The following is a 27,297-nucleotide window of genomic DNA, read 5'->3' as shown; positions in this document are numbered from 1 at the left end:
AGTTGAATATGGTAAAACACGGAATAGCACTGCAAGGAATCTATATGAAAACACATTGTCCCTCCCACTGTATGTCATTTGAATGTGGTAAAACACGGTAACACAGCAAGGAATCTATATGAAAACACAATCCCCCTCCCACTTTACGTCAGTTGAATGTGGTAAAACATGGATAACACTGCAAGGAATTTATTTGAAAACACATCCCCCCTCCCACTTAACGTTAGTTGAATGTGGTAAAACACGGATAACACTGCAAGGAATCTATATCAAAACACATCCCCCCTCCCACCTAACGTTAGTTGAATGTGGTAAAACACAGAATAACACTGCAAGGAATCTATATGAACACACATTGCCCCTCCCACTGTATGTCAGTTAAATGTGGTAAAACACGGAATAGCACTGCAAGGAATCTATATGAACACACATTGCCCCTCCCACTGTATGTCAGTTAAATGTGGTAAAACACGGATAACACTGCAAGGAATTTATATGAAAACACATTCCCCCTCCCACTGTATGTCAGTTAAATGTGGTAAAACACGGAATAGCACTGCAAGGAATCTATATGAAAACACATTCCCCCTCCCACTGTATGTCAGTTAAATGTGGTAAAACACGGATAACACTGCAAGGAATTTATATGAAAACCACACTACTGATGCATGTAGTCAACATTTATTTTGGTTTCCACTTTACTTCATAAATGATAGATCAATCCAAAACAGTAAATAAAGCAGACATTTAATACTTTGCCAAAATGCAAAGATGACTAAATTACAAGTGTCATAATCAACTAGTTATATGTTACAGTCTAGAACTAGAGTGCCATTTAAAAGATATAAAAACAATGGATCTACTTTTAATAAGGTCTAAAAAGGAAACAGTTGTAGTGATTACAGTAACATGTCAATTTTAATTATCTGTATGTACGTGTGTGTGTGTGAGTGTTATCGGTCTATCTGTATTTATTTAAAAGTAAACTTTCATTTTAAAAATTTCAATAAAATGTTAGAGTAAACTGAAAATTGCCTTACAAAATATACACGGATAGAATTTTATTTCAAGATGATTATTTGCAGGCTTTCTGCAAGAAAATAAGAGTACGTAATGAAAACAAAATGGATCATAAGTGCCCCTACGAAGTGCTTATGGTTTGAAATCTTTTCAAATTGGACACCACATTTCATTTGCTTTGACAAATTGTAAATAACAGTTCTTTTACTGTAATCTATCTAAAAATTATAAAAAGGAATCCATTAATTTCAAAGCTTATATGTAATTTTACCCCTTGAAACCTCTGGTTGAAACCCAAATTTGATGCATTATTGTAGAAAATGCCCATTTAAATGAATCCACCCCACTTGTCAATTTCATATCTGCAGCACAAACGGCACAATAAAAAAGAAAAAGGAGAGCCTAGTTTGTACACGCACTGAAAGAAATATGTATAGTGTTGTAGAGTAGCAGCTTGTTACCCCGATACACATATTAAATACATTATGAACATTTGGACAAGTATATACAATGCTAAGTTACACAAATCTAAAATCAAACTGTACACAGTACATTTTTTTTGCTTGTCGAAAACACTCAATACATATAGATGGCAGGAGTTGTCAGTTCTGTAATATTGATGTATAATATACATCGCAACAATCAATTTGTGGCTTTTACTTCACTGTGGCAATGGTGCACTGTATTATCTATTACACAGGTATTGAACCAAATTCTCAACACTCACATTCCAGTCATTTCAATTTAAAGCAAATGTTGACATTACAAAAAGGCAAGAGAAATATTTCTGACCTACGACTGTGAAGTCCATGTCTCTTACCAGTTTGTATATCATACAGCAGTTGAGTCTCAACAATGCAGTCATTATTAAATGTATAAGAAACTGGTTTAAACCTGCTCATGCAGCCACCTCCATGGAATACAACGATATTTGGAGGCCGAGGCTCATAAAACCATTTTCTTTGCAACTGACGTTAAATAAGACTGGACAAGATAGAATGAAAACCAGTCAAAGTGTTTGAGCGCTCATCCCTCTGAACATTTTTGTGGTATATATTTCAGGGAGAATTCACTGTTAAAAATACTACATTTAGTATTCCTTATCATAACTGCTGAACTCTAGTTAGACGTTATTATAAACTGGTGTTAAAAAATGAATGTTGTGTTGTTTTTAACAATTATCAATTTTAAAACTAATATACCAGCCTACCTACATCATATAGGTACTCTGACCAGGGCTATCAACTCCATACTGACCACCAGTGAGCACCATTTCATCTAACAGAAGAGTAGTCTCCCCCAACATGTGGTTTTGCTTTGTGACAGATTACCAATTTATTGCACCAGTGTTCACAAGGCTGCTTATTCACCGTGTTCAATACTCCTGATACATTACAATTAAAAACAGTATACAGTAACAACGTTCATGTATAAAATACCACGAACAATGTATTTTGCAGATCATAGTTCTGTTCGGGAGTCAGTTACACAATTTTAAATTCATGCAATCTGCCAAAAGTCAACTGTTCTTTAATGATTTAAAATAAAAGTTGGATGCCAGTTTGAGGTAACCCATAGGTTATGCAAATAAAAATTAAAAATTATGTGAACTGACTTTCCACTTATTCAAGACTTTGAAATATTGTCCCCTGAAATAGCTTATGGACATGAATATTTGTTCACTTTCTAGATGATTAAGACTTGAAATATTTTTGCTTTCATAATTTGTTCTGTACTTTAAAGTCAATGTGCCAAAACTACTTGATTTAACATGACGAATCCGACTGATTCAAGCAAACAGTCTAAAATATATTAATAACACAAAACCCCTAAGATAAGAACATTCCGCAGCCCCATTAATGATGAACACGGCAAGTTGTAAGTTAATGGCACAAGAATCTGCAAACACCAAATTTCATCGAGTTCTCACATCGTCAGTCACACAAATAAACATCAGTAGTTCTCGTTCACATGTGCTCATCCCCACCCCCTAAACAAACAGTGACTGTCCACTGGTACTCATGGATATAGGTAAAATGCCTTCCAATATTTCAGTGGTGTTCTGATTTCACACCATCCCCTTCCCCTCTAAAACAATCCATTCTTTTCACAATAGGATGTCCGCCAATATTCCAATGATAATCTCTATTAAATTTTAACCCAACCCACCCCGACAAGTGTCCATCATTTTCGAAAACCAGATAAAACATCTTCCAATATTCGTGGCGTTTTGTTTGAAACCCCATCATTGTCATCATGGTTCACTCTTGACAAAAGTCTGTCACGACGTAACTGTTTTGTGCAGTGTTAACTCTGTTCAAGCACGCCTGCACTGCGCAGCTTCCAAAAGACGATGAGGACGACCTGAGAGAAATGTTATAAATAGCTGGAGATATATGTTACACAGTGTTGGCACATTCGCACTAGTAGGCTTGCGATTTCTGGTATCCCGACGACAGGACGAGGTTTCCCGGCATCGCGTAGTCTCCGATCATGAACTGGTTGCATACAGGGTAGTTGGATGAAGTTCCAGTCAACACGCTCTGTAGAACAGAAAGGAAAAACCCAACATAAAATTAAAAGCAGGCACAAGAAATTTATCTGAAGCATTCCTATATATCGATTACACAGTTCTGAAAGTTACACCTAAAATGTGGTTCTGAGCCTTACTGCCATGTTGGAAGATAAGCAAACAGTACACACTTGTAGCTTATTCCAAAGCTGTTCAACTGGATACAAATCCAGTGAACATGATGAGATAAGACATTATTTTGTTCAGAATCAAGCATACAGAACATAATCAGAAACAGAATTTATTCATGGCTATATTAAATAAAACAAAGATTTGGACACTGCTGTATTAAATAACACCGAAACATACACATTTCATTTCTCAGTAAAGATACATTGTCTTAACCTTCGACTACTACAGGCGAGACATCTCGCCCGATGTCACATCAGTCGACACACTGTATACTCTATACAGTGCATTCCCCAATTCATATTTCCAGCCATTTTGCACGACAGTCACCAGAAACGGAAATATAATAAAAGAAAAAAGATTTCCTTTCAAAATGGTGGCTTTTATTTTGATTGTTTCAATTGAAAATACCTTAAAATGGTTTTCAGCAAGAATATTCGCTTGACAACAATGGCGGCATGTCGCGGCCATTTTCAGGGATCAATAGTTGATTCTGACAGCTAATTTGATAATAAATTTGATGTTTTACCAAAAACGAAATCACCAAATATTGCAATATGAATCGTAGTTCAGATTTTAAAAAACATTCTGGTCAGAAAACCACGGTTATCGGGAATAATGGACATAATACTGGACAGCTGGCCATAAATGCCCGTAAGTAAACGTGACTTTTTCGATTTTTTGCTTAATTTTAATCACCATTAACTGAATCACCAAAACCCACGAAAATAATACTTACCAATTCATATTTGAACTTTATTTCATGTATTTATAAAACATTTAAGTGAATATATGTCAGTAAAAATTATAAACATGTACCCACTCGACGTGGTTTTTGTTAAAAATTAATCCAGTAGTCTAAAGGTTAAATAAAAGCTCTATTAATCTCGTGTATAACTGAACTAACAGGTGACCACCGACGCAAGTTGTTACCTGTACAAGATGTTCAGGTGAGCGAAATGCGGATCATACCTGTGAGTTTGTCGAGAAGTTGACTGGACTAATTCCACCACCAATAGATGTCCGGTTAGCGTAACTATTAGCTACCTGGCTGCTTACACTAGGAATACTGCCCGGGTTGATAGGGGCCACGTTAGCTAAAACAAAACAACAACACTTACTGTCTTTTCTTTAGCTTTTTAAAGTACCACGTTAGCTAATACAAAACAATAACACTTACTATCTTTTCTTTAGCTTTTTAAAGTACCATGTTAGCTAACACAAAACAATAACAATTACTGTCTTTTATTTAGCTTTTTAAAGAATCCAAGGCATTAAGATTATTAATTAAAAATTAGTTAAATCAGAGTAATTTGTTAATAACATTTTAACAACATCTCCAAATGAATCAGATGAGCTTTCTTAAAACAAATTCATTTTATTCCAATTTAATTAATAAAACTCCCAACTAATTAATTCTGTCCAGCATAAAATTTACAGAATATTTGTTCAGCAATTCAAAACTAAGAATTTTATCAGAATTCAAGTGAGATGTCAATCATAAAAGGATAGAAATGTTTATTTAACACCTCAGCACATTGTCAACTACAACCACTTGGTTATTTCAATACTTGGTTGAGAAGAAACACTTCTACTGAAAAATCAAGCAGGAATTTTTCATAAGCTATTGCCCATATGCAGAACTGGGGTCGAAATTAGCCGATATTCCTGCCATATTCGCCCCAATCAGCTACTAGCTGCCTGCCCGAAGCAAAATGTTCAGGACCAAACTTGATGACTCAAACTAATGCGTAAATACAACTGTAAAATAATGGCTGGTTCGACAGGCGAAATGTGTCCCGGCCCATGGTCATGTTGATGGCATTGCTAGTCACCATTTTCTTATAAAACCAACATAATAGGCACCATTGTTTGTAGGTTTTAAAACACCTTTGACATCCCAAGAAACAGATGCCAAAACCTTGGCTTAACATCGCAATGTCTTCCAAACCTTGGATCATCTGCAAAGCTTTCTCGACCTCACTTGAATTCAGTTGACCAATTTGCAATTGTTCAATAATTGGGAGTCTTAACACCATATACACCAACCATACACGTGTTCATTTCAGTAGTGGTTTCACTTTTCTTGGCGAGAAACTTGATGACAGCAGTGTTCGAAATGTGCACTTGTCCGTTTGTCCCAAGTGAAAATCTACCCGGACAAGCAAATGGTAGTCCAGAGGACAAGTGAAAATGTTCAATGCAGTTTTATTTTTAGCAATCAAAAACATTGTTCTTACACTTAAATAAAACAAACCACTTATTTGGACAAGTGAAAATATTGGCAGACAAGTAGATATTTAGATATACTTGTTCGATGGATTAGTGAAGAGACGGGTCGGTGTTCCAAATCTGGTAAATGAAAGAACAAGATTTAAGGAAAACCAAACGTGATAGTGTACTAAGCTATGGTAACTAGTTCTACAAACTTGTTTTCTTTCTCTTGTGTATCACAACTTTTAATGTACCATTTGCAGCACTGGTTGGGATGGGAAAAAACACTTAAAGTCTATTGGGGAGGGGGACTGATCCTCCAAACCACTGCACCTCAGGCAACCACTGCCAAACTGTTCCTCACACACAGCCACACTGAGCTACGTGACACCTGTTCCCCTCACACATAGCCACACTGAGCTACGTGACACCTGTTCCCCTCACACATAGCCACACTGAGTTACGCGACACCTGTTCCCCTCACACATAGCCACACTGAGCTACGTGACACCTGTTCCCCTCACACACAGCCACACTGAGCTACGTGACACCTGTTCCCCTCACACATAGCCACACTGAGTTACGTGACACCTGTTCCCCTCACACATAGCCACACTGAGTTACGCGACACCTGTTCCCCTCACACATAGCCACACTGAGCTACGTGACACCTGTTCCCCTCACACAGCCACACTGAGCTACGTGACACCTGTTCCCCTCACACACAGCCACACTGAGTTACGTGACACCTGTTCCCCTCACACACAGCCACACTGAGCTACGTGACACCTGTTCCCCTCACACATAGCCACACTGAGTTACGCGACACCTGTTCCCCTCACACACAGCCACACTGACCTACGTGACACCTGTTCCCCTCACACACAACCACACTGAGCTACGTGACACCTGTTCCCCTCACAGCCACTGAGCTATGTGACACCTGTTCCCCTCACACAGCCACACTGAGCTACGTGACACCTGTTCCCCTCACACAGCCACACTGAGCTACATGACACCTGTTCCCCTCTCACACAGCCACTGAGCTACATGACACCTGTTCCCCTCACAGTCACACTGAGCTACATGACAGCCGTTCCCCTCATACACTGCCAAACTGTTCCCCTCACACACTGCCAAACTGTTCCCCTCACACACAGCCACACTGAGCTACATGACAGCTGTTCCCCTCACACACTGCCAAATTGTTCCCCTCACACACAGCCACACTGAGCTACATGACACCTGTTCCCCTCACAGCCACACTGAGCTACATGACACCTGTTTTCCTCACAGCCACACTGAGCTACATGTCACCTGTTCCCCTCACACACAGCCACAATGAGCTACATGACAGCCGTTCCCCTCACACACTGCCAAACTGTTCCCCTCACACACAGCCACACTGAGCTACATGACAGCCATTCCCCTCACACACTGCCAAACTGTTCCCCTCACACACAGCCATACTGAGCTACATGACAGCCGTTCCCCTCACACACAGCCACACTGAGCTACATGACAGCCGTTCCCCTCACACACTGCCAAACTGTTCCCCTCACACACAGCCACACTGAGCTACATGACACCTGTTCCCCTCACACACAGCTACACTGAGCTACGTGACACCTGTTCCACTCACACACAGCCACACTGAGCTACATGACACCTGTTCCCCTCACACAGCGAACATGTTAATCTAGTGTTAAAGTGGACAATTTTAACAATCTGTTAAGTGCATAAACGAATCACGTCTGGTCATCATACTGTATTGTCCAGTTTGAAAATATTCTCAAACACTATGCACTTGAATCATGAACAGGTACCAAATAGTGTTTAGCTGGGGTTTTTTGGTCAACTCAAAACAAAGAAAAGACATGTGTTTAGTAAAAGCAAACAGTATTTCATCAATATTAGTAAAAATACCACCACAGAAATTTTCTTTTATACATAGTGTCCACTGTCTTGTGTAAAACCAGCAGTAAAAACATGTTGTTAAGAACTAGCGCCCCACTTGGGATGAACGCTAACTGACAACATATCGTGAGAAACTTACACACAGCTATAAGGTTGGTCTGTACCACACCCTGCAGGTTCAATGCTTGGTTGGGGTCGGACATTCCATTCAACAGATCATTCACATATGTCTGGCCTTGAACTACACAACAAAAACAAAAAATAATAATAATAAAAATAAAAATAAAAGTATACAATTAAGAGGAAATTACCTGTATTAACTTCATTGCACAACAAATACTAGTTATTAGGGCTCAATGTAAGACACAAATAGTCATTAATGTATGCTATGACATCATTACGATGCCATAGTGACATCACAGCCTATGACTGTTATACAATATTGTATCTTCAAAAGTATGGGCCAAGTGTTCCACAGATTGACAGTCACAACACACTGTGTGTGCTCCACAATGGTAATAAATACAAATCATGTTGACTAAAACAGTCATACTGTGAGTCTATGATTGGTACTTGACTACAGTAGTCCCTATCACTAGCAGGTTCATTAACACATCACGTGAATGATGGCAGCAATATTGTGGTTTTACTGTTAAATATAATTCACTGATAATAAAACAAGCAATGAGCATAAGAATGCGTACCCGAGTTCCAGTACATTGATGTTGCCGAAGAACTGCTAGTCCCGGGGGGAGCTTGTGGGGGCTGGCCGGTGTACCTGAAGAATGGATTCTTGAGATCAAGAGTGTTCACAGACTTGTTGGTGCTTCCTGGTATGTTCAGCTCGATATCCACATCGTAGCTCTGTCTAGAAAACAAATATATTCACCACTTTGAAAAACTGTAGGTAACATTTGATATCAGATGTACTGGTAATATTTCGTTCCTACCAAGTTTAAAAAATGTTGATAGAAAATGATTGACGTTAACTTTTCATCACAGAATTATAAACACAAGGAAATAAAAAATTTTGTAAAATGGGTTTTGATCGGAGGTATTTTGACAATTAAACTTTTTTTCCACTCAGTAGATGAAGAAAGAAAGAAAGAAAGAAAGAAACTAAATAAGAAAGAAAAAAAAAATCAAGGGATAAAATTTCTCAATGACCAACATGAATGTAACATGAACGTGTGCTTAATATATTTTACCACACACTCTTTGTTATTGGGGGGCGGGATTTAACGTAGTCGGTTGAGCGCTCACTTGAGGTGTTTGTGTCGCAGAATCAAACCACCTCAGTGAAACTGTTCAAATGATTGGTTTTTTTCTCATTCCAACAAGTGCGCCACATCTGGTCAAAGGCTGTGGTATGTGCTTTCCTGTCTGTGGGCAAATGCATATAAAAGATCCCTTGCTGCATTAAGAAAATGTAGCGGGTTTCCTCTATTGACTACGAGTCAGAATTGCCAAATGTTTGACATGCAATAGCCGATGATTAATATATCAATGTGCTCTAGTGGTGTCATTAAACAAAACAAACTTTACTTTTTTATAGGGTGTATACTACCAAATCAAATCCCATAGGCGACAATAGTAACATATGTAGCTAAAACGGCTATCTGCAGCATATCAGTCGACATAAATACCACAGATATAAATACTACCACCGTACATTCCATTCCATTAAAGTGAATCAGAAACAAATTGGGGGTCAAGCTGCTTATTTCAGAGATAACGGGAAACATTTATGACTACCCTAGTTCAGCACAAAAATTGGAGTATTTTGGGGTTGGGTTTTTTTACAGGTACCGCATACATGTTTCAAGCACAAGCCTACTTGACACAGTGGTACTAGATGAAATAAAATTGCATACATATTTTCCCCAGATGAAACCCAATTTCTTTTTTAGACAACAAACACTCATATTTATCACTAATCACAGGACTTGTGGTGTTAATTTTTCTAACAAAAGTTAGGTGCACCTCAAACTCTGACCTAACCGGAAGTTATTTGGTTTAGTACTACCTCTAAGAACTCAGTATACACTACCAACATATACACTTTAACACGACTGATGCATTATTACCTGCAGTTACACCTGAGAGTGACTTTCCCCGTGAGTGTCTGGCCGAGCTTGACGAGGATGGGAGTCTGGATGAGACACCTCACCTGGTACCAGTGAGTCAGGGGCTCGGTCGGAGATGTCGACAACCACACATGGGCACTGACGGTAAAGAGATAATCACCATTTTAGTCTAGATACATCATTCTTGTTTTAATACTAACAAACTTCTGTTACAACTCAATCCCATCAGAGGCTAGATAAATCATTTAATATTTTAATATAAAAGGAATGCTCGCACAAGGCTTTTGGACTAGCATGCATATTCAACGATATAATATGCACATTATTGCTTAATATCAACAAGTATATTATTATATTTAATTAATAAAAATGTTAAATGCGATGGCCATTATATATAAAAGGCATATCCATTTTGTACCATCTCAGTGAATACGCCCTCTGGTGAGCTGGTGGTTACATAATATTGAACGTGTCTCGCCAGGAATTAGTCTTAGAACAGAAGAAATAAAGTTGAAACGTACCTGATTTTTACACAATGTTTTGTAATATTTTCCATCTCAGTAAGCCAGCAAATCAACTTTAACTGAAGATCACTGCAGTGGCATTAGATGAGCAATTACTTTTTTTTCTATTACAAGAAATGTACAACACTTGCTCCTCTCCCATGTCAATTTGTTTCTATTATAAGACCTGTACAATAATATACCCACCCACCCACCCCCACCATGCACTCCTCCAGCTCCTTCCACTTTCTTTAATAACGGGATACCACTGCTTATACCCATTTACCAGACAACTTCCTTTCTAGGAAACCTGTAGAATTTTAACACCACCTTTTTTAAACTGTTCCCAACTTCAAATTAGTAAGAGCCACTTACTCTGACCCGAAGAACGCTACATCAAACCAGAAGGCTAGCCCGTGCACCATGCCGGACGTCATGATGGTGAAGGACAAGGGGATCTCTATCACGTGGAGGTCCGTCTCGACAACCTTCTGGAAATTTACCTCATGCTTGTTTGGCTTCGCAAGGCAGATTCGGATGTCAAACGTATCCTGAAAAACATACAGCTCAATCTTAGGTCACATTTTTACTTACATTTTCGTAACCTAGCGTAACTAATTAACATAAAAACAACAATAATGCATTATATTTTGAAAATTTAAACTAAATTATCTTTATTACGATCAATTTGTCTAATTTTTATATTGTGTAGTCAAATTCAATTTGCCTTTGTGAAACTAAATATCATAACAAAGGCTTATTAAATATGCCAGTTCATGATTTTTGTTTTGAACTTTTATTATAATTTGTCAAATTCACCATCATCTGGTATCCGAAAATCAACATCTTGAAGCCTACCATGTAGCATCCTAGATGAGTAATTATCACTCTTTTTATCTCACAGTATAATAACTAAATATTTGCATAATGTGATGTTGTTACAAGTACCACACACTTTAAAAAAATAAAAAAAAAAAAGCAAAAAAAAAGACGAAGAAAAATGCTCTGATTACTCACGACGACTGGCTGTCTGAAGTATTCGTCAAGAGCCGCTGTGCGCAGGCTCGTTAGGTTGACACCGTGGAATGACTCTTGATACCTGAAACAAGAACGCAACTCCATATACAACACTTCCACAGCTCTACATTCCACTGTTCTACATCAACCAAATTAAATTTTTAAAAAATAAAACAGAAAGAGTAAATTAGCTAAATTCATTGAAATAAAAGTGCTGGCATGGAGAGGAAAATGTAAGAGAATTTTCAAATATAAGGCATAAATATCCAGTTATTTCCCCTTATTTACAACAGTATTTTAATGTAGAAACTGAACTAATCAATGGACTAACTGCACAACAGTTCCCATCCATGGTGCAGATGTCTTATTTACAACAGTATTTTAATGTAGAAACTGAACTAATCAATGGACTAACTGCACAACAGTTCCCATCCATGGTGCAGATGTCTTATTTACAACAGTATTTTAATGTAGAAACTGAACTAACTTCAAATCTTATTAGCACATAACATAAAATGTGCATCTACAACTAAAGACAATTTCTTAACTAAAGTACCAACCAGAAATTAGCTTTTGAATATTGTTCCATGTATAAAGATTCATCAGTGAACGGAGCTATATGCAAATCTCCTTGAGAGGGGAACATTTTCCCTGAAAAAAACCCACAACACACTAAAAAATTCACCAATTCAGATTACTGATACATTTTACAGAATTATTTGTTTTCAGATAATATAATATAATTCAGACAGGAAAAAGGAAAATCAGAACAAATTTTATATATATGTCTAGATTTTGTGGACATTTTTATTTCAATTAAAAACTGTTTTGTTTAACACCACCACTAGAGCATTAATCATCAGCTACATTTTCCCATTAGCATCAACAGATCTCTTATATCTCAGATACAAGACAGCATACTGAAGTATCAAACTGCTCATTTGCTATAAAATATTTTTAATTTAATGTTATTAGACTAAAAACTTAGAATATCAGCAGGAAATATTGTCATTAACGTATATAAATCAGGGTTTCTGCCAGAGGGTAAAACGGGTATGGCGCCATACCCAAATTTTATTTTTTTACCGTTGACTTTTTCACAAAATTAATTACTCTTATCATTACTGTATGATTTTCTTAACCCTAACACTAAACGTAACCCATTTTCTTTCTGGGGAGGCCCTCCATACTGACTGTGGTCACATACAGTTTCATAGCACCATACCCAAAAATTTCTTTCTGGCAGAAACACTGATAATCAATTAGATCACCTAAATATAATGCATGTCTCTGAACAATCGGTTCCCTATCATCCTTTCCAGCCTCTATGAACAGTTATTTGTAAATAATTTCAGTCTGATTTGATGTAAAAATAAAAATAAAAATAAGTCTTTTTGAAGAAAAAAAACACCCACTATTTTTGTGTGCATTTTAGAAAAAAATCAGATCAGAATTAAATAAGTTGTGGTCAGAGTTGTTTGACTTAAATCACTGCAAAAAAAACATGCATTTCAATTTTTTAATTTTTTTTATTATGTTTCATTTGATTTTTATGATTATTTCATTTATTTTTATTGATTATTTTGTAAACATGTGATTTATCAACTAACTTGCAGTACAAAAAATGAAGTGTTATTTAAAATCAATTGTTACTTACACTAGATAATTATTTTTACATATATTTATAATTAGATTGCAATTAGATTTCAACACCATGTAGTCTAACAAGTCATACTGATCAGTGACAATTCCCCCAAATCTATGGTTGGGATGACAATAGGTGTCAAGTGAAGCCACTCTGCTTCAATGTGGTTAATTGGACGAATTTGGGGATGCTCTAGAGTCAGATCTCACAGATGTTACTTGAAGTCACTGACTTCACGTGTCAAATCACCTTATATAGCCATCCTGGCTAAACACCAAGTACTTAAACATTAACTCAATAACCCCCAAAATGCATTTTGTTGCCTCATTTCTAGATGTTCGAGGTATTTCCTTTCAGAATGCAGTGAAGCTTCCAAATCGTGTATTTAACAGGGAGCAAGTATTCAATTCAGAAGCTCCAAATTAAAGTAAAAATTAAAAAAATCAAATAAATCTGATTTAAATATTAAAAAATCCGATTTTTTTTATTTAAAAAAAAAAATCATGATTTTTTTCAACCCTGGTTATGGTACATATTAAAGTAACAAACCGACATTCCCCGATGGGAAGGACTATGGGTAAAAATCCACTGAACTGACTTGGTTATCAAAGATTTCGAAATATTGTCCCAAGACTGGCCAACATGAACATTTCCTCAGCAATACATGACAACTATTATAATAACAGATTCTAACAATTACAGTTAAACAATAATTCAATAAAATTGTGACATACATAAATAATGCACAATTTTGGTTTATTTTAACCTCAAAAATAGAATTGTTTGTGATAATCCTCAGTGTGAATGGAAGAACTGCGAGTGTGAGAGACTGAGCCATACCTCCTGGTTTCAACCACTTTTTGGCATGCAGGAAGCTCTCAAGCATTCTCTCGTTGAACAGCATGTATCCCATGGGTTCAGAGATGATCGTGTCGACCAGTTCCGGCACATTCACCTCCTCCACCTTCCCCGGGATCACCACTATATGGCTACTCAGGTTGTTAGTCTGTACCAGCCTCTACAATACGACATTTATCCGCTAGACTTTAATAAATTTTGACATGGGAATAAAAAATTTAAAAGAATTCTCGGACATAACCTAATTATAATATGAATGTGAACTATCAAATTTTATTCGAAACAAATTAGCATTTATGTTTAATGTTTTGAAAAAACCCACTTTAGCACACTTCACCTGGGTGTTACATACAATAAATCATAAAATTAATATAAAATGTTTATTCTTGTGAAAAATGTATTAAAATGTTTCAATATTAAAAAAGTACACAGAACAAAAGATGTGATAATGTGTGAATTATTGTTTTAAATATTTTGTGCATGTGTGTGTGTGTACCTATCCCAAAGTATGTTATGACACAAGTTCAGTATTTACAGTCTTCAAATTTAGATTTAATCCCCGTCATTCCTCCTCCTGAAAAACACTCTGTTTAATAAATGTGTTGAATTAGTTTTGCAGCGGTTACCTCACAGTGTTCCGCCATGTTACTGGCCTCAATGGCGTAAACCTTTTTAGCACCAGCCTGGATGGCAAAGAATGACAGAATCCCTGAACCAGCGCCAACATCCAAAACAACCTGAGGATTAAAAAACAGTACCACTATATCCATAATAAAGTAACATGGAGAAAAAACAGTATCACTATATCCATAACAAAGTGACATGGAGAAAAAACAGTATCACTATATCCATAACAAAGTGACATGGAGAAAAAACAGTATCACTATATCCATAACAAAGAAAGAAATGTTTTATTTAACGACGCACTCAACACATTATTTTTACGGTTATATGGCGTCAGACATTTGGTTAAGGACCACACAGATTTTTAGATGAAACCCGCTGTCGCCACTACATGGGCTACTCTTCCGATTAGCAGCAAGGGATCTTTTATTTGCGCTTCCCACAGGCAGGATAGCACAAACCATGGCCTTTGTTGAACCAGTTATGAATCACTGGTCGGTGCAAGTGGTTTACACCTACCCATTGAGCCTTGCAGAGCACTCACTCAGGGTTTGAAGTCGGTATCTGGAATAAAAATCCCATGCCTCGACTGGGATCAGAACCCAGTACCTACCAGCCTGTAGACTGATGGCCTGCCACGACACCACCGAGGCCGGTCTATAACCATAACAAAGTCACATGGAGAAAAAACAGTATCACTATATCCATAACAAAGCAGCGCTTCTAGAATTTTATAAAAATCCACTAGCCATGGGATCAGTGATTTTAAAAATGTACTAGCCATGATTAAAAATTCACTAGCCCTACTTTAAATAAATACAATTTTATTAATAGTAATAATCATATATGTCACCTAAAGAGGAAGATTGAGCTTAAAAATCCTTAGATTGGGGTGGAAAGTGGGGGCAGGATATTCATATTTACAAAATATGTAAATGCAGCATTTGACAAGAGGGTAGTCAGTCGGATAGTCAGTCATAGGTACTCGTGCGACACCATGCCAGTCGACATACTGTACATTGTATACAGTGATGTGATACCTATTTTAACTTTCTGACTACAGCAAACGAGATATCTCGTCCGACACCATGCCAGTCGACATACTGTACATTGTATACAGTGATGTGATACCTATTTTAACTTTCTGACTACTGCAGACGAGATATCTCGTCCGACACCATGCCAGTCGACATACTGTACATTGTATACAGTGATGTGATACCTATTTTAACTTTCTGACTACTGCAGACGAGATATCTCGTCCGACACCATGCCAGTCGACATACTGTACATTGTATACAGTGATGTGATACCTGTTTTAACTTTCTGACTACAGCAAACGAGATATCTCGTCCGACACCATGCCAGTCGACATACTGTACATTGTATACAGTGTTGTGATACCTATTTTAACTTTCTGACTACAGCAAACGAGATATCTCGTCCGACACCATGCCAGTCGACATACTGTACATTGTATACAGTGATGTGATACCTATTTTAACTTTCTGACTACTGCAGACGAGATATCTCGTCCGACACCATGCCAGTCGACATACTGTACATTGTATACAGTGATGTGATACCTATTTTAACTTTCTGACTACTGCAGACGAGATATCTCGTCCGACACCATGCCAGTCGACATACTGTACATTGTATACAGTGATGTGATACCTGTTTTAACTTTCTGACTACAGCAAACGAGATATCTCGTCCGACACCATGCCAGTCGACATACTGTACATTGTATACAGTGATGTGATACCTATTTTAACTTTCTGACTACTGCAGACGAGATATCTCGTCCGACACCATGCCAGTCGACATACTGTACATTGTATACAGTGTTGTGATACCTATTTTAACTTTCTGACTACTGCAGACGAGATATCTCGTCCGACACCATGCCAGTCGACATACTGTACATTGTATACAGTGATGTGATACCTATTTTAACTTTCTGACTACTGCAGACGAGATATCTCGTCCGACACCATGCCAGTCGACATACTGTACATTGTATACAGTGATGTGATACCTATTTTAACTTTCTGACTACTGCAGACGAGATATCTCGTCCGACACCATGCCAGTCGACATACTGTACATTGTATACAGTGATGTGATACCTATTTTAACTTTCTGACTACAGCAAACGAGATATCTCGTCCGACACCATGCCAGTCGACATACTGTACATTGTATACAGTGATGTGATACCTATTTTAACTTTCTGACTACTGCAGACGAGATATCTCGTCCGACACCATGCCAGTCGACATACTGTACATTGTATACAGTGATGTGATACCTATTTTAACTTTCTGACTACTGCAGACGAGATATCTCGTCCGACACCATGCCAGTCGACATACTGTACATTGTATACAGTGATGTGATACCTATTTTAACTTTCTGACTACTGCAGACGAGATATCTCGTCCGACACCATGCCAGTCGACATACTGTACATTGTATACAGTGATGTGATACCTATTTTAACTTTCTGACTACTGCAGACGAGATATCTCGTCCGACACCATGCCAGTCGACATACTGTACATTGTATACAGTGATGTGATACCTATTTTAACTTTCTGACTACTGCAGACGAGATATCTCGTCCGACACCATGCCAGTCGACATACTGTACATTGTATACAGTGATGTGATACTTATTTTAACTTTCTGACTACTGCAGACGAGATATCTCGTCCGACACCATGCCAGTCGACATACTGTACATTGTATACAGTGATGTGATACCTGTTTTAACTTTCTGACTACAGCAAACGAGATATCTCGTCCGACACCATGCCAGTCGACATACTGTACATTGTATACAGTGATGTGATACCTATTTTAAAATAAAAGCTCAAAATATCTTTTAAAAGCTGAAATCTCTCCACAATACCTACATAAAGGTAATTTTTTTAGCATTTCCAATCATATCGAGTCCATTTTGTGAAAATTATTTTAAGCAAAAAAAGAAAGCTGAAATTGGATGAAAAATCACATCCTTGTGCATAGTGCATTCCCCAATTCATATTTGCTGCAATTTTGCACATGGCATTCACTGGAAATAAAAATATACCAACAGGAAAAATTTGGACTGACACTGACAGCTTTAGTTTTTCAGTGGAAAACACCTTGGAATTTTGAGTTAAAAAGTGTTTTTGGCAAGTATTTTTGCTTGATGACAATGACGGCACGTTGCGGTCATATTTAGGTATCGATAACTCATTGTGACAGCTAAACTGGTAATAAATTTGATCATTTTACAAACAACAAAAATCACCAAATATTGAGATACGAATCGTAGTTCATTTTTTACAACAAATTCTGGTCAGAAAACTACTGTTATTGGGAATAATGGGCATAAATACTGGACAGATGGCCACAAATGCCTGTAAACACAACTTTTTAGATTTTTTGTCTAATTTTAATCAACATTTAACTGATCTAAAATATCATAAAAATTTGAAAATCCCACGAAAATTACTTACCAATTCAAATATGAACTTTATTTTATTTATTTATAAAATATTTAAGTGAATACGTGAGTAAAAATTATTAACTTGTACCCATTCAACATGGTTTTTGTCAAAAGTTAATCTAGTAGTCTAAAGGTTAACATCACTAATTTTAGATCATGTTAGTTTAAACATACCTTATCATGAAAGTCTGTAATATTGCCCAACACTGCCCGCTGATAAGTTGATGTCCGTATATAATCCTGCATCATGTTTTGCTGCTGGGATAAATATCCATAGAACTACAACAATAAAACAACAACAAAAATGCATTAGATATTAAACACGCAAAAGAAAACTACATAAAATCACATTTGGCAATAAAAACTGATCAGAAAACACTATACCAGTTCATGATATTAGATTTAATCAACAACATGACATCACAAAAACCAACAACAAACAATAGCACATAAATAAACGGCTGCTTTGCTTTTCACCCAGATCATTAATGACTGCACATCTGAATCATTATAAAGCAAGCACCAACTTGTGAAACTGCCTGCTGTGTCTGTTTAACTGTTTTCCTCCCATTCTCGCCTGTAGTCGAGATGAGCAAAACTAACGTAAAAACCCTATGACACATCAGTTACATCAGTTGGGTTTTTTTACAATTTGAGGTTGAAAAATGTAGGTTCAAAATTACATATTTCACATTGAAATGAGTGATGACGTTTTCTGGTTGTAAAGCTAGGTGGATGAGAGCTAAGCCCAGTTTCACTGTACAGTAAAATACTTTTACAACGAATACGTTTACATTATATATTAGTAATAAATTTTAATGTGTAGAACGAACTATGTATAGCAAATTAACTGTTAAAACGAACCAATTTTTTGGTCAAAATTGTTAATTTCAGTGTAAATTAGTGCATATACAGCAAACCGATCAAAAATTTTAGTATCATATTTTTATTTTATCAATCAGTAGCATGAACAGCAATCCCTCCCAAACAACCGCACTGATAAGTCCAATCAGATAACGACCGCCTAACTTTACGTCATAGATTGGTATTAATTAAGGGATCATTAATGTATTGAGCAATTAACCATGTGTTCTCACTTCACTGCTATTGTGTGCTTGTGTAAGTGCCGGTATCCAACAATAAGACTGACACAATCAACTCACTATACAGTCATTGTAATTAGCCTGAAATAATCGGATAATTTGTTTTGAAGAAAGGTAACACAAATATTATTTAATGTTGAATAGTATTCGGAAGATGCGCAATCATGACGGAAAGCAAGTCATCACGTAAGAGAAAAGCGCTTGATCTAGATACGAAATTCCAAATTATATCAGCTATTAAATCCGGCCAAAATCAAAGAAAAATATAGCAGCCGAAATCCACTATTAGCACCATTCTGAAGCAAAGGGAAACAATATTAACAAAATGTCAGTCATCCGAGTTCAGCACGGCAAGAAAAATAAACCGCACATCAGAATTTCAAGATATCGACGGCGCCCTCTTTGAGTGGTTTAAGTCGACATGCAACAGCAACATCGCCCTCATGCAGAAAGCTAATGAACCTGCCGATAAGCTTGGCCAACACAATTTTAAGTCCAACACTGCATGGATTGTTTCAAAAGCGATGCATGGTGAAAGTTCTGCAGTTGATAACTGGCTGACTTCTCAACTAGCCGAATTTCATCCTGACAACATCTTCAATGCAGATAAAATGTTTTTTTTTATATAAACTGGTTCCTCAAAGAACACTACAGCTGAAAGGTGAAAAGTCCCATGGTGGTGAAAAATCAAAAGACCGAATAACTCTTCTTGTCGTAGCAAACATGATAGGGACGGGAAAAGTGAAACTTGAAGAATGTTAGAAGTTTACCGGTGGAGTACAAGTCCAATAAGAAGGTATGGATGACTGGGGCTATGTTTACGGAAATGTTAGAAGTTTACCGGTGGAGTACAAGTCCAATAAGAAGGTATGGATGACTGGGGCTATGTTTACGGAAATGTTAGAAGTTTACCGGTGGAGTACAAGTCCAATAAGAAGGTATGGATGACTGGGGCTATGTTTACGGAAATGTTAGAAGTTTACCGGTGGAGTACAAGTCCACGGGGCTATGTTTACGGAAATGTTAGAAGTTTGGAGTACAAGTCCAATAAGAAGGTATGGATGACTGGGGCTACAAAATGTCCAGTACAAGTCCAATAAGAAGGTATGGATGACTGGGGCTATGTTTACGGAAATGTTAGAAGTTTACCGGTGGAGTACAAGTCCAATAAGAAGGTATGGATGACTGGGGCTATGTTTACGGAAATGGTTCAGTCACTTGATAAGACCATGACAAAGCATTCTATTGCTTGTTGACAATTGCCCTGCCCATCCCAAAATACCCGGACTGAAAAGTGTAACCTTGGCTTTCCTACCACCGAATACAACATCAAAAATTCAGCCAATGGATCAAGGTATTATTTCCAACTTGAAGCAATATTACAGGTGTGAAATCATGAGCGACATAATAAAGGCTTATGACAGGCAAGAAGAGGACTCCGTTTGTATCTGGATGGCTATTAACATGGCCCATCGAGCTTGGTGTCATGTGACAGCGTTGTGCATAGTGAACTGTTTTTATAAGGGCGGTTTCAAGAATACTATTTCCAGTGACAGCCAGAAGAGTTCCGATGATGAGGATGGCAATACACCACTATCTACCCTTCAGGCAGTGTGGAACGAACTTGTGTCAACAATACCGGTCTCAGACGACATCACATTAGACAACTATTTGACCACTGATGAAAATATTGTTATTATTGAGCAGCCGACTGACTACGATATTATTAAAGACATTATTGCCAAACGTAACAGTGTGCACATGGATTCTTACACAGAGATGGAAGATACACTGGAGGCTGAGGAGACCTGTGATTGAGACCTTGAGTGCACTGGATATGATAACACTGTTTTTCCAAAGTGAAGTTGATGTAGCTATGCCCGTGTTTCATCCAATTGCTGACATCGCTACAGCCCTGCAGGCTATGAGACCAACGCTCACTAAGCAAACAGAAATAAGCAACTTTGTTTCAAAACGTGACTGATTGAACACTCATTTGATTCGACATGCTGTAATTATTTGCATATTTGCTTCTATTGGTGATAATAAATGAAATATTAAAAAAAAACCCACCCCACTAATTCTTGTGTTATGTTGTTGAAATTTGAAAAATCCAAAATGGCTGACTTCCTGAATGAAAACAGCTAACTTCTGTAATTTTACAACAAACTACTGCTATAACAAACCGATGTTCCTGGTCCCTTGCAGTAAGAGTACTTTACTGTATTTGCTAGTGCAGCGTGTACACACCTGAAAATACTGAACAGCCGATGCCTCGTCAGTGCGACTCGAAAACACTGATTGGCTGCTTTTCTTCAACTCCTTCAGCTGGTGCTGGAAACTCTTCATTGCTGAAACACAAACAAACCAGCTTACGTTTAAACACACTCAGTAGTTATTTTGGCTTTTTGTACAGTTGATCACACAAAGGAAGCTCAAGTGATTTGTTTGGTACATCCACTACACACAAAATAACACTTTATTTAAAGCAAGATCTTTTTGCATAAAGAAAGATTGCATCAGACATAAAATAAAGATTAAGATGACTCCAACTTCTCTCAGTCCGATAGGGTCAACTTGGTAACATGCTGTACACCATATAAACAGAATACTCTGCAATGACTGTAAAACTGAGATGTGATCAACTCTTGAAAATGACATACACAAATTTCAAACAGAATACTCTGCAATGACTGTAAAACTGAGATATGATCAACTCTTGAACATGACGTACACAAATTTCAAACAGAATATTCTGCAACATGTCCAGGCCTTCGGATTTTAAGGTAATGATTGTCTCCAGTACCATGTCGATAAAAACATGGTCCCGAAATTTTGTTTCCCATGATTATTATTATATATTGAGTACGACTATTGAACAGAAATAATATATACAATTAAAAAAAATTAAATTATGTTTCCGATACCACACTACTGAAGTGTGTGTTTAATTCAATCACGAGACCAGATTCGGATCATTGTGTTAACCGAACTTCTCAGTGTTCCGGTTCAGTTAAACCTGAATCAGAGTTCCCAAACGTGCTCAAATCAAACATGTTACACATTTGAACCAAAATCACTGGCACTGGCACTAATTATTTGTAGTGTATCTCTTAAATATAGGGGTAAAGAAATAATATTTAAATTCAAATATAATTTTGTAGAAACTATTTAACCGTCTGACTAATGTCACTGAAGTCGACATAACGCATGTGCTGGAGTACTGAAGGTGCCAATCAAAAAGGCCACACTATTTTCTGTGCTTTCATTATGGAAGGAAATGACGTAACAGGGCGTGTCAAAAATTAACTTTATATTAGAGTTTGAAAATGTGTCTCTCTAAACAGATTTTTGCAATAATTTAAATCAATGGTACTAAAAATGGGTTCCCATGACTTGTTTTCACAGAACCTAGATCACAAGGCATGGAACCGAAAAAGTGTTTCCCATGAAATCCTATGGCCTGCATATCTCTGTATTTAAACTGAAAGATGCAAAATTGAGACGTGCCTTGATATTAACAAGGTCCAGACAGACATAAAAAGAGCTAAATATTTGTTAAAATAAAGAAGATTTTAGCTGAATCAGTGGTCAATGTGAAGGTCTTTGGATGTCGATTTTATATGAAACACTTGTGATTATTGGAATCCACCGTTAACTATTTTCCAACATCAGTAAATATTCAAAATATTTGTGGATTAATAAAATAGGTACCGTATATCTTCGCATGGAGGCATGTTGTGGATAATATATTTCAATATTGGACTTACCATGAATAGAAGGGAACTGGAGTAGCATCGAGTTGTCTCCATTGGTAAACACAACAGACTGCTTTCCCAGTCGGGAGTATTCTGTATCATTGTTAACTGTAATACTAGTAGCTTTCTCATTTCCTGCAAAATAAAACTCACATGCTTTCACTGCACCCATATTTTTTTTTGTGTTTCGTTTAAAGGTCTGCGGTCATTTAAAAAAAAAATATATCAAACAGAGTTATTTCCCCTTATTGTATTATTACTAAATTTTCATTTTAGAGAGAACTTTAAAAGTTAGGGGTAATTTAATATTTGGAAATAGTTCTTTTAAAGGTGTTCCATCAATACAGAAAAAAATTGATATAATTCATGTCAATACTCTGAAAATATTCGCTGTCATTAGCATGGGTTCCTTGTGCTTCGAGGTATTTAATAATTGCATTAGTAAACTGTAGAATACTTTATTTTCGCGGGATCAAATTTTCGCGATTTAATGAAAATAGGTCAATTTGCAAACATTTATTTTCGCGAATCCCCCAACCCCCATTAATAAAAAAACGAAGTACAGATGTCAATAATTTTGTTTTAAAAACGGAACTTAGTTTTGCCGGTTGTTACGCTAATCTGTAGAACTAATCCTACATGTACACACGAGTGCTATACACATAAAACAATAGTTTTCCTGCTTTAACCAATCAAGACTTTATTGTTTACAAGTTAATAAGCTTACAGAAGGTGCTTACCGCGTGCAGTTTTTCTCGATCCTTATAATTGTTATAAAAACAAAAACCGAAAACAAACGAAACGAAATTTGAAGGCACAAGCTACTAAACAGCATAAAGCTTTTTAGTATTAGTATTGTTTTATTATCATGTATGTACTTACAATCGTGTTCTTGATTTAAAGTTTTAAACAGCTTTTGTGTTTTGTGGTTTGTTCCGTGACAGGATCCCTCCTGTCACGGGCACTGCTTCGTTACTAATAATACTACTAGCCTCGTACATCGGAAACTAATGTGGTATAGTTGAACGAGACTACATATTTTTAATTTTTTTCTGTCGGCCTTTATAAAAACTTTATTTTCGGTTGGAATATATTTTTACGAATTTCATTCACACGCGAAAAAAGCGAAAATAAATTCCACGCGAAAATAAAGTATTATACAGTATTTTAAAACTGCTTTGTAATTTTATTATAATTATTAGTTGAAGAAACGTTTTAATTATTACTTTAACCAACAATGCAGAAAAATATACATATTTGATGCAATCAAAAGTACACACGTGCTTACAATCGGCCTACCCCCGCTGACGGCACGAAAAAACAAAGTTCTCTACTGTGTTGTGTTATTGACTATTTTCTGTCAAGTATAGAAGCATAAAAGGTCATAAAAACAGTCTTATAACTGTAATTTGCATGGTGGAATTTATGTTTTGAAACAATCAATAAAAAAGGAACTGTTTTAATAATTATTTTGATTGATTTGGCAGTCAGCAGATTGCTGCATGGTGTTTAAAATATTGCTTGTAACATAAAGTGGAACAAACTTTTTTTTTTAAATAGCGGTGGTTATTTCTATTTTTTATCTAAATATTCTTTTACTATTTATTTAAATATAATACCGACTATATATAGTGTAGTAATAGTCATGTTTCTAAATCTCTACTCATCTACATCCTTCGTTTACGTTTTTAAATTTTAGCAGCCTTATTTGCTTCCATAAAAAAACTATTGATGTGTGACCTCACATTTTTACTGATGTCACTCACAAGTCAAAATAAACATGCACATGCAGACGACACTTTGATATGAATTTTGGGCATGATCACCATAAATTAAGAAAACTACAAATGTTATTATGGGCATAACGTGCCATACGGGTTATGTGTTTTTGACCTATTTTAGTTCAACTTGTGTAGAAAAAATAGGTTTTAAGGTTAAATGTAACAAATAATTGGATATACTTAATATTTCTTAGCTACGTGATTGTCTACACATCTTACTTTGAGACTTGAAACATAAACAAACGGTAGGTGGCATATTAGTTTAAAAAGGAGGAAGTCCCGAAATAGGACGACAGTTCTGGGTATGATTTCGACCCATACCCCCCTTTCAGTGGTTAGGGATAGGGTTAGTCTTTAGTCTTTGATATTGAGGGGTATGGATCGAAATCTTTTCCAGTTCAGAATCGGGATGCAGTCGATTCGTCCACCGAGTTTTTATTTCCCCAGTACATTTCGTCCACGGACTAAATAATGTGTACTACATGTACGTGGGGGCTAAATAAATTATTAGATATATTTTACCCCGTATTTTTGTTCTGTTTGCTTTACCAATTAAGTGTACAGATGTCCTCTATTGTGATAATGTTACGTAATTAGCAATGCAGGCTCATTACTGCTTAAGCCTTTTTCACCAATAATCTCCTACAGTGATTTGTGCAGTTAACGACGACGAAATACCATTCATCGATCCTACACTGATTTAATTGACCAAAAACATTCGCTTGTTCATTTTCACTAATTCATATATGTTAACTTTTGAATGACATTTGTTGTTTTTTTTTATTGTTTTTTAATGTACATTTAATTAAATTGGAATTGAAGACGAGTTTTTATTTTATTTCGAGGTTATTAGGCATATGGGGATAACATGTGATGAGGGAGGGTACAGTGGATAGAATTTATGCCATTGAAGGAGAACAGGACATGGGGTGGGGGTGTAATAAAGTCTTCCGACGCGGAGGCTTGCATTACCTATTTACCACATCGTGACATGTGAGATAATATACGAGCGAGTGGATGAATCGTCCACATGATAATGAATACAAACAGTTAATAAAAACTGGATATTAATGTTGAATTCTAACTATATTTTACTTTTTTGGTTATAGTATACCACAAAATAATGTTAAAGGGACACACCCTAGTTACGGCTAGTTGTTAACCATTACGGCGTTGTTTTTCGCTATTAAACCCATTTTTTCACAAATAAAATTGCACTTTACTTACCGTTTATTATTTAGAATATACATTTCCATTCACCTGAAGTGTTTTTTAGTAATCCTGGTTTTTGTAATACCACAAAATGCATTTTTCGTATTTCATAAAATGGCATGGACCTCTGAAAAAAAAATGTTGCGCAGACAAGGTCTAATCTATTTTTAGACGGGATATTTCCATTTCAATGTCACAGATGTTGCTATACCATGTGACCGTTATCATTTTGGTTTGGTTTGTTTTCTCGTGCACGGTTCGCGCAATCTACATCCGATTTGTTGTTGTTCATTTGTGAGATTTTTCTTCACAGTTCGTGAACATTTTCAGTAACAATAAAGTTCAGACAAGTAAGTGTCTCAATACAAAACGTTACAAACCCTTAAAACCGATAATTTTGCTAAGTCTTACGATATCTGGAGAGGGGATACAACCAGGACAGAACAGTTGGAACATGTCCAGGAGAGGTGAAAGGAACGCACCCCAAGTCTGTGAAATTTGTCGTGACGTAGGCATTGTTGTGCTTCGAGCAACATCTACCGGTGACATCAGAATACTAACTTTCAAAATTATTTCAAGCAATTGGGACATGGGGATTCCCATGGTATTTATCGATATAAAACCTGCTTTTTCACTCCATTGGATAAAAACGTGATCTAAGTGTGTTACAGGTTTGTAGATTAACCAAATTATAATTTATTTTCGCTGGATGGAACTAGGGTGTGCGGCTTTAAGAAATGATTACAATGTCAAAGAAATAACTATTATTATGTTTGAAAAAATGCTGTCATCGAGTGGACGAATTGTCCTTAGTGATTGGACGGATCGTCCGTGAACGAATTGTCCAGTGGACGAACCGTCTGGAAAGCTCAGAATCAGATGTCATTTTTCAACACCAAAATAGTGGGGCCGAGTGACTGAAGTATTTTTTTTTACGAGGAACATTTAAAATAAAATTAAACACATCTAGTTATTACATATGCGGCTTTAGGGATGGAACTCCACATACACAGTGATTCTAGAATGAAATGAAAATGATGCCAATGATGTTTATGAAAGTTCGAACAAAATTATTCTTTGTTCTGCACATTTCTACATTTACAAATCTAAACATGGTTACAGTCTCACCATTATACAACTTTAAAACAAGACTTTCTGCTTTTTGAAATATTTCCAATTTATGTGGAACTTCTGAATGGAGTTTAAACTGTTCTTTTTCTGAAAATGAAGCCAGAAGCACGTTGTCAAAAACTGTCGCCATATTGGAATATTGGAATGGAGGCGCGGAATCGAATCGACTGGTTCACAATTAATGTTCCGTTTTCAAACAACATTGGTCTCACATAATATAACCAAAC

General features: G+C 36.6%; 1 protein-coding gene across 1 annotated transcript; it reads right to left on the bottom strand.

Annotated features, from left to right (window-relative positions):
- Positions 1–638: 638 nt before the first annotated feature.
- LOC121374261 (histone-arginine methyltransferase CARMER-like) lies at positions 639–27,219 on the bottom strand. The gene is made up of 14 exons (XM_041501292.1): positions 27,068–27,219; positions 22,959–23,081; positions 21,439–21,539; positions 18,260–18,364; positions 14,589–14,699; positions 13,945–14,122; positions 12,020–12,110; positions 11,460–11,541; positions 10,818–10,993; positions 9,940–10,077; positions 8,557–8,720; positions 7,992–8,093; positions 4,694–4,818; positions 639–3,563 (listed from the first exon to the last, which is right to left on the bottom strand). Exons 1-14 carry the CDS (start codon positions 27,198–27,200, stop codon positions 3,444–3,446), a joined length of 1,749 nt encoding a protein of 582 aa, XP_041357226.1. The 5' UTR covers positions 27,201–27,219; the 3' UTR covers positions 639–3,443.
- Between the last annotated feature and the right edge of the window lie 78 nt (positions 27,220–27,297).

Source organism: Gigantopelta aegis, chromosome 6, assembly GCF_016097555.1.
Source record: "Gigantopelta aegis isolate Gae_Host chromosome 6, Gae_host_genome, whole genome shotgun sequence".
Lineage (NCBI taxonomy): Eukaryota > Metazoa > Mollusca > Gastropoda > Neomphalida > Peltospiridae > Gigantopelta > Gigantopelta aegis.
The sequence above is the reverse complement of the archived record's forward strand: the minus strand, read 5'-3'. Positions and strand labels throughout refer to the sequence as shown.

What these genes read in the sequence shown, in the direction of transcription:
- LOC121374261 (XM_041501292.1), bottom strand. Translation starts at nt 27,200, where the DNA reads ATGGCGACAGTTTTTGACAACGTGCTTCTGGCTTCATTTTCAGAAAAA. An exon ending in CGGCTGTTCAGTATTTTCAG is followed by an intron (nt 18,365 to 21,438) that starts GTGTGTACACGC and finishes TTATTGTTGTAG; the next exon opens with TTCTATGGATATTTATCCCA. An exon ending in TATTCAAAAGCTAATTTCTG is followed by an intron (nt 11,542 to 12,019) that starts GTTGGTACTTTA and finishes TTCTTGTTTCAG; the next exon opens with GTATCAAGAGTCATTCCACG.